Source organism: Pan troglodytes, chromosome 8, assembly GCF_028858775.2.
Source record: "Pan troglodytes isolate AG18354 chromosome 8, NHGRI_mPanTro3-v2.0_pri, whole genome shotgun sequence".
Taxonomy (NCBI): Eukaryota; Metazoa; Chordata; class Mammalia; order Primates; family Hominidae; genus Pan; species Pan troglodytes.
In genome coordinates, this window is record NC_072406.2 from 89,185,254 (window position 1) to 89,201,608 (window position 16,355).

The 16,355-nt window shown below is 41.3% G+C and overlaps 1 protein-coding gene across 38 annotated transcripts in view; it reads right to left on the reverse strand.

The window, feature by feature from the left end:
• The window catches only part of KCNMA1 (potassium calcium-activated channel subfamily M alpha 1), a 764,605-nt gene that overhangs the window by 96,693 nt on the left and 651,557 nt on the right, over nt 1-16,355 (reverse strand). For 28 of the 38 annotated variants that reach the window (XM_016918668.3, XM_024346463.3, XM_063781912.1 and 25 more), the window contains one exon: nt 442-535. In XM_016918668.3, the coding sequence (XP_016774157.1) occupies nt 442-535 (94 nt within the window). The other 10 variants (XM_016918673.3, XM_054659721.2, XM_016918702.4 and 7 more) reach the window with 4 other exon arrangements.

The window sequence follows — 16,355 nt, forward strand, 5'->3', positions numbered from 1 at the left end:
ATTGTGATGATACATCTCACATATGGCCTTAAGTACAGAAAACAGTCCTCGGAGGGACTCCAGCAGAAAGAGACTGCCGCAGGCAAACTAACCACACGAGTTCCTCTGATTGGTTACCGCCATCATTAGTGCCACTGCTGTTTAGGAACTACACACAGACAGGACATGGTGACAGCTAAGACTTTAAAGCCTATGTATTTTTCAAACAGCTTTTCAAACTGTTTTTCATGACAGAATTTTTTCAGCTCTATCATTAACTGCTGACAAGCTGACAGAATAAATACTCCAGCCTTTAAGAAGCCATCTAACGATCTCGCTCCCCTCCCCCACCCCGGGCTTGCTGGGGAGGGGAGACTCTGGGCCTGGCAGGGTGAGGAGGGGGCGAGGGGAGGAAGAGAAGGGCTAAGAGGGAAACCGTGGGCAACCAGCCCCTCTCCTTACCTCATCAGCTTAGGCGAGGTGTTGGGTGAGTTCCGCATGCCTCCATTCCGTTGCTTTTTTTTTGGTGATAGTGTTGATGGCTGCTCATCTTCAACTGGAAATACAGGCAGCTCATGAGATTATGAACAGTTTGAGGGCAGACTGTGCAATACAGGCAAAATATCAAAGGACACACATTCAAGGCTCAGTCACTCACTAGGAATTCATGGCTGTCTTTTAGGACCCAATGACAAAGATCAAATGTGTTAGTCAAAGAGGCCGGCTTAGAGAAGGTGAAGGCAACACCTCTTTACACTCCAGCCTTTGAACATGCACTTTAAACAGACTAAAACAGTTTGTAAACACCCTGCCATAAGAAAAAAAAAAAAAGAAATCATGATTTATCTGTATACCAAAAAAAATACTTATCATTATTCTTAGAGTTAATTTTGGTTACTTTGCTTTGCCCAGTAATCGACTGCGTTTTGTTGTAACCAAAATCAGAAATAAAGTTGTATTTGAAATGTCAGCATAACTGCCAGCCTGCTGCTTCTCCAGATGAACCAACTTAGCTGGTTCCTAACCCCTGCATACCAGAGAAAGAGCGTTGAAAAGAGGCAAGGATTCAAGGCCTTGACAGCCAATGTTTCAATCAGATCGGGGCACATTGGTGCATGCTGGCTCAATAATCCCCAGCCCAACTCAGCTCTTATCCCTCCAACTGCCAGGAGGGAGGGCTTGTGGGGCTGTGCCAACGGGGTCCTTTTTCAACCCATGAAGACAGGAGCACCGGGGCTGGTGAGGTTGGAGGAGAGCCCCGGAATGAAGGAGGAGGTTGCCATTGAATGAAATCTCTGATGATGCAGCAGCCGGGCAGGGATGGAGGGCAGCACAGGGGATTGGAAACCAAAAGCTGTTTTCCAAATGTCTAAACCACACAGATTGCTAAGCAATGTGAAGCTTCACTTAGAAACACCACAGCACACTCTACTGCTCTTGCCCAAAGACACCCACTAATAAGCTTTGCAGATGTATTAGCCTGCATCATGCTTCTTTTTAAGAGAACTGCTTGATAATTAGCAGATGCAAACCCAGCCTGTCACCCAGGGGCATCAGCGGAAAAATTCTAGTCCTCCTCTCCCCACCCCCACAATTCAGGCTAAAGCTGTAATGTCAAGAAGGAAAAATAAGATCTTTGGATTCTTATAGTTGACTGCAACACAGACTAGGAGGAAAGCACCCTGAAACTCAGAATGCACAGCAGTTACCTTAAAGCTAAGAAGAGAAATATTAGCAGTGATGACATCAAAAGAGACTTGATATATGTTAATGGTGTAGGAGTCTTAGATGGGGGAGAAAGTGCCATGTCAGCTACTTGGTATTATCCAAGAAGACCCATATTAGAGCATGCATTATATGGTACTTCCCTGAAAACGCTAAATAAATTTAGTAGGTTATGATACATGCTTCCAAAGCTATTTTAATAATCCAACTACCCTCCAAACCTGCTTCAAAGTATTACACATTTTACACTGTCCTATTCTGCTGTCAGTTTGGGCTTGTCTAAACCCTGGCTGATGCAGAAAAAGGGAATGACTGTGGTGTAAGGTGAGAGTGAGACCAGAAGAAATGAAAGCAAGAAAGCACCTGCAAACACCCACAGCCGACCCCCTGAACCACCTGCTTCCTCTGACACCCACCAGGGCCCAAGCTCAGGCTGAGACCGTATCAGTCATTTAGAGCTCCAGGCAGAGACTATGTGGCTGGGATGATATCGCATCTTATCAGAAATGAGTATCCAAAGCAAATCACACAGAGACTAAACAGCACTTAAAAGATTAAAGGAAATAAATACAAGCCACATAAATGGTATTGAAAAAATCACTTAGAGTTGATATGCATCTCTCGGCAAGCAAACAGGCACTCTGAGCTTGACCTGAATTCATCTTCCTTTCACAGGATAGGGGACCAGGCATCTGAGGCAATAATGGGGTAGAAAGGCAGTGAGGGTGTGTGTGTGTGTGTGTGTGTGTGTGTGTGTGTAGGTATGCTTTTGCACTTTCCCCATCTTAGAATGAAGTAGAAAGTCTTGCACTAACTAGACCTATAAGACAAGGTCATCTTTTAATATGGGCCACTTGCAATTGGTGTATTGTGTTCAGGGTGACCTAGACTGGTTGTGTAGCATGCTGGAGCAAATAACACGTGTGTGTTTGTGTGTGTGCATGTGAGTCACTCTAGTCGGGGTGCAAGTTCTGTTTTTCTCATCTTAAGGTTATAATTCAGTTAGACTTCTTAAGGTTATAATCCCACATCCAAAGGTTTTTATCTAACCTAGTCTACCACGGCTAGCATTTTTCAAGGTCACCAGATGTTACCATGGTTGTGCCCAGTTACACAACGAATCTAGATGAGTTAAGACCTGAACAGAACTCATCCTCCCTAGCATGCCTGTGGGATTATTTTGCTGAGCATTGGCTTCCCTTTTTGCATTGGGCCTATAACATATAATCCTCTTTGGTTAAGTGGCCATTATCTTTACACCTTGTTGCTACACTGATCTTCAGATGGGAGAGTTGCAAGTTAATACCTGTTAGCCAGCTCCAGGGAGACACCTTATTCTGGTAGTAAAGTTATGCCTCTTCTATGCAAAGAAACTATTTATTTTCATTGCAACTCAGAAAGATCATCCATCATAATCATACTGCATTTAAACTGGGATTTGTTCTCCAAAATGAAACTTGTGTTTAAAGGTTTCCTCCTGCACTCACAGCCTGAAAATGCAGATCTGTTCCCTGAAGAGATGGGGGAAAATGTCTCCAGCTTAAATATATGAACGCTGTGTAATGGAGACCATTACATATGGCTTAGGTCCCTCAAGAGAAGCAGTGATAACTTCTTTCTCATAAGTAGGATATAAACCATATTTAATTATTAGCCTTTATATGGATCCTATCAATTTCTGCATAAAGAAAGCAGATCTAGGAAAACTTTTAGTTAAGCTATAAAATATAATTTTCATTTCATGGCTTCTGTGACTACATGAGAGGAATAAAAATGGAATTAAAAGGGAGACTTAAATTTACTCACTTTCATGAAAGACAAATGTGTTGAAGTAATGGGCCACTACCTCATGACGATGCAAATTTACAAGCTCTTATTTAACCTACATTTCGGCTAATTACAATACACCTCCATCTATGGCATTTTCACTTGCCTTCATGCTGCGGAAGCCACATGAAGATATGATCCTTTAAAGAAACCTGACTTCTTTAGAACACAAACAAGTTCAGGAATCTAACGTGGAATTTTATAGGAGCTGAACTCCATCCAGTCTCCAAGTACTCATAAAATTCAAGGGCTTGTTTTTGCACATCCCTAAGTATAACACTTAATGTGCTGTTGTAACTTCCCAGCGCTCCCTTGTCTAATAGGCACTGAATCTAACAGTTTTACAGTTTGGGAAGACTCAGTGCTAGAAAAATGTCAGGCAAGTCTAATGAGGCTTCAGATCCCCTGGTTTGCGCTAGAGTTTAATTTAAACTTACAATGATGTTTTAACATGTTTGCTTATACTTGACTAAAGAGGATTCGTTATTTCAATGACATAACCTCCAGACAATGTTCTGGGAATTGATTTAAGATGTGGTAATTCCAACAGCCTTAATGCAGAGTTGAACATCTGTAACAACATTTTACTCGACTTTTCATTAGCATTCTGTTTTCAAGCAAAAGCAAGCAACGTCTTCCAGAAACACTGGCCAGAACTCTGGGCTTACTTCAAAATGATTACATATTTCACTAGATTTTTTAAAAAAGAAATATCTTCCTTTGTCAGCCTCGCCAGATTGCAAACACTGTGTCAGGGTTTACCAAGCCTCTTTATGGTCCTTGGAGTGAAATGGGGCAATGATTGCAACTCCCAGCCTTCCCTAATTCAGTCTAATGCGTGCATAGGATGGACCTGATGCTCAGCTCTAGCCTGGGGCACATTCCCTCTGCCCTGTTTCCCCAATCAGATTTAAGGGGATGATGCCCTTTAAGATTTAAAGGTGAGTTTGTTGGCTGGAGTTAAAAAACAGTTCAAAGCAAATAAACTCAGAAACGTAATAAAAGGCAAACAACTCATAAACATGAGTCAACCGCTATCTCCATTATGTTATTAATCACCACATCTGGAGAAACCCACATCTGTACACACTTAGCAGGTCATTAGTAATGTCATATTCACACTGGAGTCACTCAGAATAAGAGTCATGCAAAGTGGTTTGAACACAAAGGCATCTAGCTAACAGGGCTTCCGACTAAAGTCTTGCACAAGCTGCCAGTTTGGGGGTGAGGTCATTTTAATTATTATTAGTCGTTTTTTACAGTTTTCCCTTTTGGTATTTTGCTGCCCAACAAGCTAAGTGCAAGCTGAAATCCACAGTAGTGCATCGCTCTTCTTCAACTGAGCTCAGCATGGTAAAGTAGAATGTTGAGGGGTGCAGGGTAGTTATTAAAAATGGGAATGGGTCCCAGTCTTCCTTCACCTGGCTCGGTCACAAGCCGAGAATTGGGAGTCTCCTTCTTGAACTCAAATGGATCTTTGGAATAGCGTGATCTAGCTGCAACCTTGACTGCCAAACAATAAGGAGAAAAGAAAATGGAAATTAATCCATAGTGAAATTTCTTTTAGAAAAGTTTCAAACAATTTTAACATTGAATAGCTTTGAATCAAACTGGAAGTTTCTCCCTCACAGCTGAATTGCCATCTTTTTCCCTTTCTTTTACCCTGATGACTTCCTGCAATTCTTTTTGCTGTCTTATTGTCATCTGTATCAGTAGGGATAATACTTCTGGAAATTCAGAAGACAATCTTCTTGGTATAATTTCCAAAAATATACTGAGTTCCCCATCACCCCACAACATGTACAGACACCGAAAACTCAGTTTAGCAGCAGGATCAGACCCATTCTTTCCTGAAGTCTGCTAAAACAAATTCTACTGAATAATCATTATATTCCGAGTCATCAATCCTTGGTGATAAACTTTTGCTGTCTGTCTCAAACTGCCGGCTTGGTCAGCCCCATTAGTTGTGGTATCAGTGCCTAACATTAAATGCCGTGAGTTTGCCACTCCTCAGAAAGACAGATCCACGGCATTTCCTTCGGCCGTCAGCGACACCAATGAAAAGTGGGTGTTTCAAATGTTGTTTTACTAAAATGAAGGGTATGGAGTGATAGTAAAATTCCTGGAATTTTACAACAGTCGTGTTGCAAAATGTAATTCACCACAGACAAAACTCCCAAGCTGACCTAAGCTCTCTCTGATATGACTGTTTAAGACTTTCACCAGAAAGTTTGTGCAAGTTAACTCTCAAAGTCTTACAGCATGGCCACAAGAGCGTGGTCTCTGGATTGGAGGATGGAATGGTGCCTGGCTGTTTCTCACACGAACCAGACTGGTGAGAGGGTGTGGTTGTTTCCTTAAGCGATGATGGGAAAACAACCACAAAAATAATAATACATGCCAGCTGAACAACCCATACTGTGAATTTGGTAGTATGATTCCTGTAAAGGAGCACTTGACTGCTGTTTCAGGATGGATCCCATGGTGGGGAATGCCATGTGTTCATCGATGAGGCTGAGCTGTTAAGCACAGCTAGGATCAGGTAAGCCAGGCAATGGAGCCAAGTTCTACGCCCAGAGAGTAGTGGGCAGTATCAGGGTGCAGGGGAGTTAAAGTGGGTGATGTCCTTGGAATGAGTTTCTTGCCTGACAACCTTGGAATAGCACATATCACCAAGAAGTTTGATAAGCACTGCAGTATTCTTCATAAAAATCAACTATAAATCTATTTTTTGAAAGATCGTGGCTAATATTTTCTTTTTCTGAGACAAGGGGTCTTTGTTGCCCAGGCTGGTGTGCAGTGGTGTTATCTTAGTTCACTGCAACCTCTGACATCACGGCTAACATTAATCCACAGATTAGGAAAAGAAGAAAGATGCTGCCCCTTAAAAGCAACCCCAATGATCATAATATCTCAAACATATACACCTCTCTAAAATTAAACAACCACATTATCATATACATTATTCTGGCAGGATAATTTCACAACTTCTAGCTAGGAAATAGGAAACACATTTACTTGGAAAACCTAATGGGTATCAGTTTTTAAAAAATCTATCATTATGCAGAATAAGAATTTTAAAAAATGTCTAAGTGACCTGTACTGCCCTAGGACAGGCATAGGGAGTGCCCACCCATGGTAGGCTGCCAGGGCAGGGAAGGGAGGCTTGTTGGAGCTTTTGCATTTCTGGCTTTTGTGGAGCTAATAGGAAAATGGGGAGGGAGACTTTAAGGAACAATAGGTTATGTAGAAGTTAATCACAGGGTATATTTCTGGCTCTATTCACTGCCTAGGAAACCTGAATTGTGTAAGTTTGAGTCCATCAACACAGAGTAATGAAAGAATTCAGCTCCTCCATAGGAGAGAGAGAAAAAAATACTATATAAATATATTAACAGAATCCACATGACGTGGAATGCAGTGTTCTCTACAAAATACTGTGGGCCTAATGGATCCTCTAGAATCCAATTGGGTAAATTAGATGTGCCCATGCTACCCATGCCATAGGCCCTCAACCCCAATCTCAAACTATGTTCTGTATGCATCCTGAGAGGAACTCAGCATGTACCAAAACCCCCCATATCTAGAATCGCAGCTCATATATCTTCGCTGTAGACTTGACCTGTTAGAATCATTGCCCAGCACTCCGCCCTGTTCAGTATTCAGTAGAAAATCCTTTTGGAATTTTCTGGTTGCCTTTAGCCCTTTTCTTTTTCCCTGGAATAGACTCTCTATTACCTCAAGGGCAAAGAAAAGTCTCAAGCAAAGATCACTAGGTATTAGTTTCTTAGAGATGAGACACGGAGATGAACGATGGAATTCTAAGAGGAAATGCACAATTGAAAAGAAAAATTCGAGAACTTCCCTGAATTTTTGCTATGGGGTTTGGAGAATGGGAAGGTACTAGGAGATGGGAGATAATTTTTACTTTACGTCCAACTGGGAGGGCTGGGGAATGTATAGAAGTCCAATACAAACAGCCCCTCCCAACTTTCCTTTCCTTCTCTCCCTACTCCCTACTCCTGACACCAAAAGCCAACTTCCGGCTTTGTGGCAAAAGTTAAACCTGACTCCTTTAGGTTGCCCTAGCACTTGCAGTCCGCGTTTGTGAGGGACAACTTTTAGAGTAGGGATGAAACCTGCCACATCCTGGGCACCAACAGCTGCCTCTTTCTCATCTTTCTCAAGTTCAGGGGTCAGCAAACTGTAGCCGGCCACCTGTTTTTGTACATCACATGAGCGAAGAGTGTGTTTACATTTTTAAGTCATTGGGGAAAAAAAATCTAAGAATAATAATATTTGGTAACCCACTAAAAAGATATGAAATTTGGTGGCTATAAATAAAATTTTATCAGACCATAGCCACAGTTGTTGGTTTACCAGCCATCCCTGGCTGCTTCCATCTCTAACGACAAAGTTGAGGACTTGCCATAGAGACCATATGGGTTGCAAAGACTAAGATATTAACTCGCTGACCTTTGACAGAGAAAGTTTGCTGACCCCTGCAGTAGTTTAATCTTCTCACATTTCCCTTGCTTTCCAGTCTCCACAAAGAACAATGTTCTTCCCAACCTGCCAAGACAGCCAAATAACAAAAGAAATACCCGTGGAGCCCACCTGAAGTGCGCAGATCTGGGGACATTGGGAGGAACAGAGGTAGTTTAGTGACTCTACTGTCCCTACCACCCAACCTGCTATTAGCCCTGCTGGTCCGCTCGTGTTTGAGGTCATGAGTCAGGTGAGTTTCACATTTTCCAACTCAAGCTAAGTTAGATTCATCCACCCAGTACTTTGGAAAGCAAGGCGAACCACATCTACCGTGAGCAATTCCTCGAAGCTGTCAGCGTGTGCTGCCAGTCCACCCTGCGAGAGCCCCGTACAAGACAACAGATTAACCATTAGACTAGATATGTTGAAAATATACAGCTTCAACCTTTCCCCAGCTAGCTCAGGGCGATATATAGATGATTATTTCAACCGTCAGCTGCCGCATAGATTTAAACCTCTGCACAATAACTCCTGGATTCATCTGCCCCTTGTCAAACTTGCACAGCTTTAGTTGGAGGATACATGGTGTGGCAGTTTCACTGTGAATCCAGAATGATCCAGACGGCTGCTGTCTCTTTGTTAACAGGAAGCCAAACTGATGAGTTTGTAATGCATTTCTTATCAAAGGTAGTTTCAGAAAAGAAAATGTGCCCCATCAGTTTGGCTAGAATTTCACATATACAAGATTATGGGCTTAATCAGAATATCTCTGTTATTTTCTTGAGGAAATAGATAATTCCACATCCATTCCATTAAATCATTTTATGCCAATGAATTATGTATTTATGAATTTATAATTATCCTTGATTTTTCTTCCCCTTTTGCAGTCTACTTAATAAAATCATCAGCTGGAGCTTACAAAGCAATAGTGCTTAATAGATACAAGCATGCTAATATATTTTTTAAGTGAATGCTGATCTTTCTGAGCTGTGCGTCTAAAATCATCATTGTGAATAAAAGAATTGTAATTTCCAACCCATACATTTAACAAAGACAAAGTGGACTGTAATGGAATTTATGGAGCCTGTAAAGGAACTCTTTTTCTAAGACGGTTTATAACCAAATAGATTTGGATTTACTGTAGGTCAAATCAGGTCCCCCGATGTGTATCAAGAAAAAAATGCCTGTAAGATACCAAACACTGCTCCTGGCACCCTGGAAGGGCTCACACCCATGGCTGCAGCTGCTAGTTTCCTGGTGTCCTCATTGTTTCCACCCCTAGTGAATTCAGTACTTAAATGTCAGCTTTGAAATCAATATTTATACTGTCTTCACTTAAAATTATGACATTCTGTTCATCCTGGATTTTTTAAATTTTGATATTTTGAAAATATTTTATTTTGATAGTTTGAAAATATTGCATGAGACTATCATTTATCTTGATTCCTGAGGTTTTGGGTCTCCTCTTAAATTTGGTGCCCAGGGCAAAAGCTTCTCTCACCTCGCCCAATTTCCAGCCCTGAACACCATTTCTCAAAGGTGTTTGAGGTACTGGTTCTGCCACCCCGCAGAACTGGACAAGGCAAATCTAAGACAAGAGTTATTTCTTTTGATCACTTCATGCTGTTTGCATGAGATTGTTAAGGAAGGCCCTTGCAACAAACACTTCCTCGTGGATTTACAAATTGTCAGGCATCCAAAGGAGTGGAGAAAAGATCATGCTGCCTCAGGAATCTGAGATTTGCCACCTGCCCAGAGTGAGAAACAGAAAAGAGAGCTGGGGTCAGGTCTCTCGTGGACTTTATTTCACATCCCACATCAAATCCTCCTGGTTAACACAATGTTGATTTACATTTCCACTTTGGGGTGAAAGTTTTTATTTGCTTACATATTTTGACACCAATGTTACTTTCTTTCTTTTTCTTTCCCCCCACCTCCAAACAGCTTCAAATAGCCATGACTGGCAGAAGATGTCAATCACATTTCATTTCCATTTTCACTTTGCTGTTTACATTCTTTAAATTAATGCTTGCCCCAATGATTGTGATATTTAAAGACCAGCCTAGAATCTAATTGTGTATATGTGAAACTGTTTTCTAAACCATAAGATGTTATATAAATACAAACCACTATTATTGTTAACATTATTACTATTGGCTCGTCCGGAAATACCGTATCTTCCATTGAGCCAATGGTGTCAAGAGCCCCCTAGAATTCTAATATATATTCCAGATGGGTGCACTGATACTTTCTTTCAAACTCAGATAAAGGTAAAATGCATGGGTTTTTAGTGCAAGCCAGGTGCCTGATGAAGAATATTCTGCCAGAACACTTTAGAAATACAGTATGCTTTTAACCTTGGGAGGTAAGGACCAGTGTGGATTGTGACTTTACACTAAACACAGCATTTAGTATATTTCTTAAGGGCATAATCACCTTCTATAGATGTTCTTGAACTATAAAATCATTATCTGTATGCTATCATAATTTATCCTCGGACACATCCTGTGCAATATTTTATAATCTAGTGTATGGTGGGCCTTTCTGGTCAATGCATTAGAGAACAAGGTGTGGAGTGCAACAGAAGGGCTGGAAGCGGCTTGGGGATGCTCTGGCCTCACCCTCTTTTGCGTCATAGCTGCAATCATACGCAGACCCTGACCCAGGACCCAGGTCGGCTGACTTCTAATTCAGATCATTTGCTGCCAGAATTCTGCCTGTGAGTGAGAACAGCATGAGGATATGAGCTTCTTGAGTCAGTCCACCTGCCCAAGTCCCAGCTCTGACCCTCTTTAGAGCTCTGATCTCAGACCAGTTACTCCATACCTCAATGTCCTACGATCTACTGTGATCCCTACTGGACCAAGGAGGACACCAAATTTCGGAGATGCTTTGGGATTATGTGACATAACCAGGGGGCTGCAGGCTGACAGCCTGAGGACCAACTACTGTCCCCAGTGTGCTGAGCTTGGCACCGCCCTGCTGATACACAGGATTTCACATGTGGGACAATCTTTAAGTCTGAAGATTGTCCATACAAATATGGATTTCTAACTTCTAATTAAAAATCTTGTAGAGGACTGAGTCTTCATTCCAAAAGGGTGCCATTCTCCTGGGGCAGGAGCTTATCAGCTGCTCAAATGCCCCACTGCTTCCTACTGTACCCTCAGATATAGGGCAGACACCCCATGTTTGCATTTCTGGCCCTGGAACCAGTGACACTCAAGTGTACCATCCCCAAAATAAAGATTTTAAGGCATGGGATATCCCTCCACAAATGCCTACTCACATTGAGTGGGTAGAGAGGTAAGAGTTAACCACACAGGTCTTAAAGCCACACTGTTGGGTCTGAACATAGGTATTTGGCAAATTATCTAACTTCAGTTTTCTCACCAATAAAATGAGAATTAGAGTACCTATCTAATAGGTTGTTGTGAGAATGGACTGAAAATGTGAAAAGCACTTTAAAGAATTCCTGGTGAGCTCTTTCTAAATGCTACCCATGATTATTGCCTTGGCTTTGAAGAGTCAGAGCAATGAGAGTTCTCTGCTGCTGGGTCCTTCTCCACACCAGTCTGCCACCTTTGGACATGGTGTAATTCACATGGGTCCATACTCTCTCTCCTTCCCCAAGCAATTGAGCTGGTAACCAACACTTAGGGGTGAGCATTGCCACCCCCACCTGACCCCTAGCCTTGCATCTCATTCAACTGTCACCTTTGTCCCTTGTTTCATATGGCCCCAATGAAGTGCTCAAGTCAAATAATTAGGTTTTGCCAAATGTCATAAAAACAAGAAAAGCCAGAAAACGTTTAAACGGACCTCAATTGGAGAAGGCTGGAACCATTCAGGGCAAGAACAAATGAAAGACAGATGGGGACAGAGGAACCCCACTGTTTCCTCTAAATTACAGGAAATTCACGCCGTCTGATTGTGAGGGCCTCTTTTCTTTCCCTTGAATTTCTGCTGGGAGGTCATGGGATTGATCGGCTTATGCAGACACATGGGAGACAGAAGAAGGGGCAGAGGCATGGCGGGGTAGAGAGGCAGTGACTCCTTCACCAGGCTCTCCCACCATGTCTTCCTTTCACGTGACTACTTGACCACCCTTGAAGGGACAGGCTAGGCTGCCTCCTCCAGGGGGCCTTCCCAGATGATTATGACAAGATCAATTCTCTCCTTTCTTTAAAAAATCCCCTGGCACTTCTGATCTCATGCCTTGCATTATTATAATTTGTTTTCAATTCTAATGTGTTCTACTCCCCCAGCTAGGCTTATAAGCTCCTCTGTTGGAGTTCACATATCATTGAGTCTCTCACAATGCTGGGCCCTGAAAAGTTCCCAATAAATAGCTCCGAGCAGCTACAGAGGTGATGTTGCAAAGGGAAGAAGCACAGCTTAGTGATCAGGAGCCCCGGGGTTCTAGGCCTGCCTTGGATCAACTGTGTGGCCTTGGCAAAACACTTCCCTTTCCTGGGGGGATGAGCATTAGTTAAGTATGAGACCCTTCTGGCTCTGATTTGTAATGACTCTGAGTTTAATGTTGGGCATACCTTTTTCTTGTTCTTTTCTTTAAAATCTTTTTAAAGATGCACAATAAGAGAGAACCACAAGCCTAGCCAGAGAAATTAGATAATTGCATCAAATACAAATATACGAACTCATAAGTTACATAAACATAACAGTACAAAAGATGTTGCATGAGAATGTCAAGGGAGGGCTACATGAAATGTCTTAGACAATAAGTAAGTCCTAGAGAGAGAATTGTTCAGGAAAAAAAAAAAAGAAAGAAAGAAAAAGAAGACGACTTGAAACAAGAATAGGATGAATAGAGAGGTCCCGTATATCCCCAGATGGAGCACAGGGCCTGGCACTCAGGGGGCACTTGACCCATGATGCTGAACAGACTAAGGAGTGGCAGTAGAGGGCAGGAAGGGCATGCCAGGTGGAGGACACAGTTTGAACCAAGGCAAGGTGGTTGGAAAATACTAAACTGTATAAACTGTAAGAAAGTCAATTTGGCTAGAGCAGGAAAATGTGTTTGAGGGCACAGTTGGAGGTATAAAGGGCAGAGAGTGTAAGCGTTTACATTCCAAATGATAGAATTTGTGCAATATTTGGTAATAATCTGAATCCTCTGGGAAAGCTATTTTTCTTCTGATTTAAATACTGAAGTTCAAAGAGGATAGTGGGTGGGCTTTGCATCTTGGAAAAGTCTATCAGAAACTGCCTAGCTCGCTCAGCCCACTTTCCTTTCCAAGGTAAGAAACACACATCCGTGCATGGAAATAAAGCAGGGAGGCCCTTGGCAACTGTCCAGTTCCATTGAAGTTCTCATTTTTCTTTTTTTTCTGGAGAGCTTATTCAACAGGAAAATAAAGTTATCTAATGCCTCAGAAAGGGGTCCCGTGAAACTCACAAGGCCTATTCCTCACAGCCCAGCCAGGTAAATTTACCCTGATTTCAGGATGGCTATTTCTTGTCTTCAACTACTCCAGCTCATCCCATCCCCTCTACAGAGAACTGGAAGGAAACCCGTCAGGGTTTGACTTTTACATGAAAACTGACTGCAATCTATATTTTCAAAAAATCATTTTCAACAAAACCAGTGCTTTAAAATAGATTCACTGAGAAGAAAATGTTTCCCCAATCCTTTCCTCCTTGATTTTGTTGAATCAATAACATTTCAAGATGTTCTCTGTGAAAATCACATGGGTGAGTTAAATAAGAACGTACATTACATTATCTAGATCCTCAACTTGCAGTCCTTAGCGCAGTATGCCTGAGAAAAGTTTAAAAACTCAAAAGAGAGAAATCCTATTCAAAGAGTAAAATACTGCCTATGCTTCCAAAGTTCTTTACGGCCTGATAGGTAGAAAATTTAATAATGAAGGGCCGGGAATGGTGGCTCACATTTGTAATCCCAGCACTTTGGGAGGCTGAGGCAGGTGGATATCTTGAGGTCAGTTCAAGATCAGCCTGGCCAATATGGCGAAACCCCGTCTCTAAAAATACAAAAATTAGCTGGGCATGGCGGCATATGCCTGTAGTCCCAGCTACTTGGTAGGCTGAGGCAGGAGAATCACTTGAACCTGGGAGGCAGAGGTTGCAGTGAGCTAAGATCGCACAACTGCACTCCAGCCTGGATGACACAGTGAGACACTGTTTAAAAAAAAAAAAAAAAGGAGAAAATTTAATAATGAAAAACATAAACAAATAAGCGAGTCATCCTGAGACATATTTCAATTCTCCCCTTCTGTAACCTCAATAAATTCATTTTCTCCCACATAAGCTAATGTTTGCACTAAATATTCTGTACAAAGGAATACCGCAGACCATTAAAAAAACAGTAAAAAGATATAGCTGTGTCTTTTTTTAAAAATGGTTGAAAAATTGGGTATGTGTGGACAAAATAATTTTTAAAAATAGTTTTGCTTGCACATTTGATTTCTCTCTTCATTTATGATGCCCTAGTTGATGAGCTTATCAACTTTTCTGTGAAAAGTCTTCTTAAAAAACAGAACAAAACTTAACAGAAACTCTGATCCTGTTTGTCAAAATGTAGTTCTGGCCCCGAGAGAAAGGCAATATTCTTTGGATGACTTGGATTCTAAAGTAACTCTTTTATTAGTATTATTATTTACTTTTTTTTTTTGAGACGGAGTCTCGCTCTGTCACCCAGGCTCCCAGGCTGGAATGCAGTGGTGCAATCTTGGCTCACTGCAACCTCTACCTCCCAGTTCAAGCAACTCTAGTGTCTCAGCCTCCAAAGTAGCTGAGATTATAGGCACCTGACTAATGTTTGTATTTTTAGTAGAGACGGGGTTTCACCATGTTGGCCAGGCTGGTCTCAAACTCCTAACCTCAAGTGATCTGCCCACCTCAGCCTCCCAAAGTTCTGGGGTTACAGACGTGAGCCACTGCACCCAGCCTGGATTCTAGAGTAACTCTTGATGAAAGAACATCATACTAAGGTGATTTTTATATAAAACATTAATTCAGTATATCAATCAGTCACTTTAATAAAAATGCCCCTCATTATCCTGAGGTGAATAGAAGCCTATAGGATTAATTTTTGTAAATAGATATTAGATTAAAATGGGAACTTGCCACATAACAATAATCAGATAGCATAGGCAATCCAATCTCAGTGCTGAATCCAGTATTGTGTAGTTACCTTTTAAAAACAGTAACATGTATTTAACTTGGACTTGCTTCAAGTAAGCACTGCATCAGGCAAGTTGGATTTCAAATAAACCTTAGCAATTCAGGGGCATTGTCGTACTGGCAGTATATCTCTTCAAACAACAGCAACAACAGTTTTAGATATTTATTTTAGAGAAATAAAGGAGACAATCTGCAAGAGAAAAGGCAGAAAGTGAGGAGGAGGAGAGTACCTAGAATCCAGGTAGAGGGTTTATTTCTAGAAAAGCAGCGCCACCTGCTGGTGGACCTGCATGTCAGGCCCTTCTGCGGCTTGCAGGCCATCTGTCTTGCAATCTATGCATAAATACACAGCAGTATTTCTCAGCTGCTGTTATACGTAAGAATTTTATTACCAGTAGGCAGATTTCTAACACACTGGTTGTAGTTTAATAATCCTCTATTACCTGAAGTATGGGTTATATAAAAACCTAGAATGTTAATTGTTGACAATCCAATTCTAATATGTAAAGCACTGTAAGTCACCCAGTAAATATACAAGTAAATCAAAAGGGATAGCTCTTTTTGCTCTAACAACGTGTTATTAAAAGCCACAACTTAATCACTTACATAAAAATAATGTTCATGCATTTCGATGTACTAAGAAATCAGGAAAATGCATTATAATCTTACTAACAGAGCTTTTCCTTCACTTACAATTTAGAGGAAACTATTTTGCAGAAAATATTTTTCCCTTTCTTTAAAAAATGTACCTAAACCAACATGCCATTTAGGAAATTTGCTCCTATAACAAAACCTAGTTACAAACAACTAAGATTACATCTATAAAATGTTATATTTTTAAAATAGCAATAGAGAAGTCGTGGAAAATATGTCACTGATACAGTGAGCAGAGAAACACTACCTGTCATTTTTCAGAAAAAGATCACACAAACGCGATAGCAAAGGAACACAATAAAAAGCAGAAACAGGAATGTGATAGGTGACTCTGATTGTATCTGCAAAGGAAACTGTGAAATAAATTAACACCCAAGTACCCAAGAAAGGCACATTGTGGCTTCACTGGAAGTGATCATTATGCAACAGAGAAGGTTGGTGATTTTGTAAGAACAGAAATAAAGTGTAGCCTGTGAAATCTAGTGGTGATAACTAATGACCATACTACTTACAAC